Genomic DNA, 4,470 nt, shown 5'->3' on the forward strand with positions numbered 1-4,470 from the left:
AACATTTCCCTGGATACCGTACCTGTCATTTGGAGAAAGATTTATATCTTTTCCCTGTGGTCTCTCATAGTTATAATAACTGGTTGGGCCTCAGAGATAGTCCCTCATGTCAGCCTCCTGCGTACTAATACATATCTAATCGTGTCCTCAAGCGCTTCATATAATCTCGGTCGTGAAGGAGAACTACAAAATAAAGTTTGGGAAATTGCTGCCATGTGAAAGACTCTGATATGGATGTTTTACTTGAAGGAATGGATCTGTTTGTAATATCAAAAGCTGCAAGTTTCTAGACTTAAATATAAATGATAAATAACATCAAATTACACAACATGATTCGCAAAGTTTAGAGTAAAATGTTGCAGGAAAACTGAAAGTGAAAAAATGAGTCACTAAAACTGAACAGCCCTTGAATAGCATTTCCGTAATAATGGCCTATTAAAAAATAATCCTGCTATCCAGTTTCAGGTTCTGCCACCGAGACCCGAAACAAATCTCTTTATTTCATTTTCAAACACATTTCATCAACGCCTTGATCTGTCAAAGCAACGTTTCCACTGGGGATTTGGCTTCTCCGGGATCACAGAGACGACGTGAATAAATTCACGACTAAGGCATCCGTCACGGTTCATTATGGGCACGAGCGATAATTACCCCAATTAAAAGTCTTTTGTATAATTAATGGATTGAACACAGCGATAATTTGATGTTAATAGATAACACTTTTGTCTGAGTGCCCACATTAAAATCTATTGGCCCTCTAGCGCGAGGACCTGTCATTCGGGCTACTAAAAAAAAAAAAAAAAAAGCCCGTGTGTGTCACAGCCTCTCAGTGCCTAAATATGTCATTTTGCTTCTCTTATCAAAACGGTGGGTTGGTTTGAGATCACATGTTCAGCGTGTCGAACAGCAGCCACGCGCCCTTAACAGCAACATGCTCGTGAGTGAACTCCCCTTCCTTCTATTTGAAAATCACAACCTCTCTTCATTTCCGCAGGTAGCGACCTCTAACCATGCAGCACTACGGGGTGAACGGCTACTCTCTGCACGCCATGAACTCCCTCAGCGCCATGTACAACCTGCACCAGCAGGCAGCGCAACAGGCGCAGCACGCGCCCGACTACCGGCCGTCCGTGCACGCGCTCACACTGGCAGAGAGACTAGCTGGTAATTAAGTGCACGCTCACACACGTTTCTCTTTGGCTCTTATAATTAATAATGCATGAAGGTGTTATAGCAGCTGACAGTCATGCAAATGAAGTGAGGTGTCATATCCCAGCATGCCCAGTTAAATAAACTTGCCGTGTGTGTTTCCTTTCCAACGACTGCGCATTTCAAGACATCATCCTGGAGGCTCGCTACGGCTCTCAGCACCGCAAACAGCGCCGGAGTCGCACGGCCTTCACCGCACAGCAGCTGGAAGCGCTGGAGAAGACTTTCCAGAAGACCCACTACCCGGATGTGGTGATGAGGGAGCGGCTGGCCATGTGCACCAACCTGCCCGAGGCCCGTGTGCAGGTATGTCTATAACTCAAGGAAAGACACGGTGAAGTGTACAAAACACCTACTGATGTGTGTGCGTGATAGGCGACATAGTTTCGAGGAGCTCATTTGGGTTTTTGTTACGTATATCGACTCATTATTTATGTGATTGCAGGCTTTGTATCTAATGGACAAAAGTTGTATGTAGTGTCAGTATCAACCTAAATACTGTATGTGGGGATGGACTAGCCTATTTTGGGGAGGCGCCTATTTTGATGGATGTAAAGAATATAAAAAATATTCAGAATAAAAAAATAGAAAGACAGGCCTACTATAAATTATTGATTCATTAATCAAAACACACAGCTTGTTTGAGTTGAAAACCGTGACTCTACATTATTATCAATACAGGAAAAAATGAAAACATATTTCTAGGGTTGAGCCTGGCTCACAGTGAAACTTTTCACTGCACAAAAGAACATGTAGGTAATCCGATAGAATACAATATATGCTAAAATACAGTGTCAATTTTGTTGAAACTGATTTAAATTTGAACTCCATATTGATGATGTCACTTATTGACTTTTTGGGAGTTTCATTTGCCGCTCAATCATTTGATGCCGACTGAAATCAATCATTAAGTGCGGGTTTGAGTCCAGCTTACATCCACTGTTGTACATCTGCTTGTTCTCCATCTGACTTGGCCTCTTCTCCCCTCTGCCACCAGGTTTGGTTCAAAAACCGCAGGGCCAAATTCCGCAAGAAGCAGCGCAGCCTCCAGAAGGAGCAGCTTCAGAAGCAGAAGGAGGCTTCGGGGGAAGGAGGAAGCGAGAAGGAGGATGCACCTCCCTCCACAACAATCCTTACCGACACCCAGCTCCCTCCTTCATCCTCGTCCTCCTCCTCTTCGTCTCTGGAGACAGAGGGTCCAGTAGTCCGTCCTGTGCCGCTGGAAATGGAGCTGAACGTTACGTCAGCAGAACACTCTGGTAGCGAGTCAGCGACGGAGGACAATGCCACAGATAAGGAGGACGAGAGTAAACCTCAGAGAGAGGAGACAAAGTGTGAGAGAGCAGTGACTCCTGAGGGCATCTCTCCAGCTTGCAAAAGACTCAGCCCTAAACCAGGTAAGAACATGAACTCTAGTCTGGCAAGGTGCTTAATTCTTGTCTTTATCCTTCACAGACTTGTTTCACGGCATCTCTGTCCTGACTGTACTAATTTAACTTTGTTATTCCCCTCTTCTCTCTGTCCAGAATCTCCCCTGGTATCTCCGTCCGTGACCCCCTCCTCCTCCATCAGCGGCCTGGCCGGCAGTGGTCCTCTCTCTCAGAGCCATTCTTATTCTTCCTCCCCTCTCAGCCTGTTTCGTCTGCAGGAGCAGTTCCGCCAGCACATGGCCGCCACCAACAACCTGGTGCACTACCCTGCCTTTGACCTCTCGGCCCCATCTTCACTCCCCTACCTGGGGATGAATGTTAACATGCCCCCCGCGCCGCTGGGCTCTCTGCCCTGCCAGTCCTACTACCAGTCCCTGTCCCATCACGCTCAGCAGGTGTGGAGCAGCCCGCTGCTGCAGGCGTCGGCTGCAGGCGGCCTCACCAGCCACAACAGCAAGACCACAAGCATCGAGAACCTCCGTCTGAGGGCTAAACAGCATGCTGCCTCGCTGGGACTGGACACAATGTCTAACTGAGAATCAGATTGTATGGACGACAATGTAAACTAGGCCAGAGCCTCGGCCTACACATCACCCCATCCCACTGTGATCGTTCTTTAGGAGTCGTATAGTGACCCCTTCACGAGTACATGGGCACAGGACATGCAGAGATGTCCAAAAATAAAACATGCCATCATGCACTGGACCTACAGAACGACATGTAACAGCGTTTTAAAGCCGACACACACTTCAACAGCTGGTTTGACTCCTCTTGGCTTCAGTTGCAGCTCAAGGTCCAAAAGTATAACCCCGGGAAAAGAGAATCCATAAGATATAGAACAATGCTAGAACAATGAAATGTATCAAATAAATTTCCCAACTCAGAGGACAGTTGAAGTATTCCTGACTCTTATGATGACGTTTCAAACAGACACACAATGCTGCACCTTCTTAACATCTAAAAAAAATTAAAACAATAATCACTGAAAATGATTTACACAGCTGATGATGGATGCACTCGGTTTGAAAGACAATGCAAATAATGTTAACAAGAATAATGTGAATAAATGAGGCACTTTTGAAGGAATTGGGCTCGTTGGCCAGGAGAAAAAAAAACGTCTGTGCAACAAAGAGACCATTTCTGTCACAGGACCCCCTGACATTTCAATTAAGCAACATGGTTATGTACATAGCATGTACTACATAACAGCACATAAATAAAAAATAAACTTCAAGTCATGTTGTCCTCAACAGCATAATTAAAAGTGACTAATTTACCAGTTTAATGGCCAGTAATATGCCACTTTGTACAGAAGGCTGGCTTGATAATGAGAAAATGATTTCAGTGACTAAATTCTCAAAGCCTTTAATTACATTTTGCCCCGGGCTGAGGGAGTTGGGGCAAATGCAATTATGAACATGCATACCATTTAAGACCACCGAAACAGCCAATTAAGGCAGCAACATGATTCACTTCACCGTGAGTTGATCAATTTCATTTGAAAACAAAATGTGTTAAACAAATTTGGACGTTTGGATAAATGTCTGGACCCATATTTTGTCAGCATTTATTCTCGCCTTAATGTTCTCTTGGGGGACACATGCAGCTTTTCACTGAAAGTCAGACTGGCTGATAGCACTTGATGACGAGAATCACACACGTCTCTGATGTTTTCTGTTAATGTGTTTTGGAAGCTAATGTCTTCATATGAAAAAAAAATGCACATTATTTTAATATGTAAAAAAACAAAAAAAGTCTATCTATTAATGTTTACTGGTAAGGTAATTGTAAAGTTCCTATTATGTTGTATAATTGATAACGGACTGTCTCA

General features: G+C 44.3%; 1 protein-coding gene across 2 annotated transcripts; it reads left to right on the forward strand.

The window, feature by feature from the left end:
• The first annotated feature begins 998 nt into the window (after positions 1-998).
• On the forward strand, positions 999-3,235 carry dmbx1a (diencephalon/mesencephalon homeobox 1a). Of its 2 annotated transcripts, none has more exons than XM_076098126.1 (4): positions 999-1,165; positions 1,323-1,515; positions 2,207-2,606; positions 2,736-3,235. In XM_076098126.1, the coding sequence occupies exons 1-4, from the start codon at positions 1,011-1,013 to the stop codon at positions 3,173-3,175; spliced, it is 1,188 nt and encodes a 395-aa protein (XP_075954241.1). In that variant the 5' UTR covers positions 999-1,010; the 3' UTR covers positions 3,176-3,235. The 2 variants fall into 2 exon arrangements, with proteins under 2 accessions (XP_075954241.1, XP_075954242.1); XM_076098127.1 differs by having other exon boundaries at positions 999-1,164; positions 1,337-1,515.
• The last annotated feature ends 1,235 nt before the right edge of the window (positions 3,236-4,470 follow it).

This window comes from Anarhichas minor, unplaced genomic scaffold, assembly GCF_050575085.1.
Source record: "Anarhichas minor isolate MPS153535 unplaced genomic scaffold, ASM5057508v1 ptg000024l, whole genome shotgun sequence".
Classification (NCBI taxonomy): domain Eukaryota; kingdom Metazoa; phylum Chordata; class Actinopteri; order Perciformes; family Anarhichadidae; genus Anarhichas; species Anarhichas minor.

Coding starts and splice junctions, on each gene's coding strand:
- dmbx1a (XM_076098126.1), top strand. CDS start 1,011: ATGCAGCACTACGGGGTGAACGGCTACTCTCTGCACGCCATGAACTCC. Junction 1,516..2,206: donor TGCCCGAGGCCCGTGTGCAG/GTATGTCTATAA, acceptor CTCTGCCACCAG/GTTTGGTTCAAAAACCGCAG. Junction 2,607..2,735: donor AAGACTCAGCCCTAAACCAG/GTAAGAACATGA, acceptor CTCTCTGTCCAG/AATCTCCCCTGGTATCTCCG.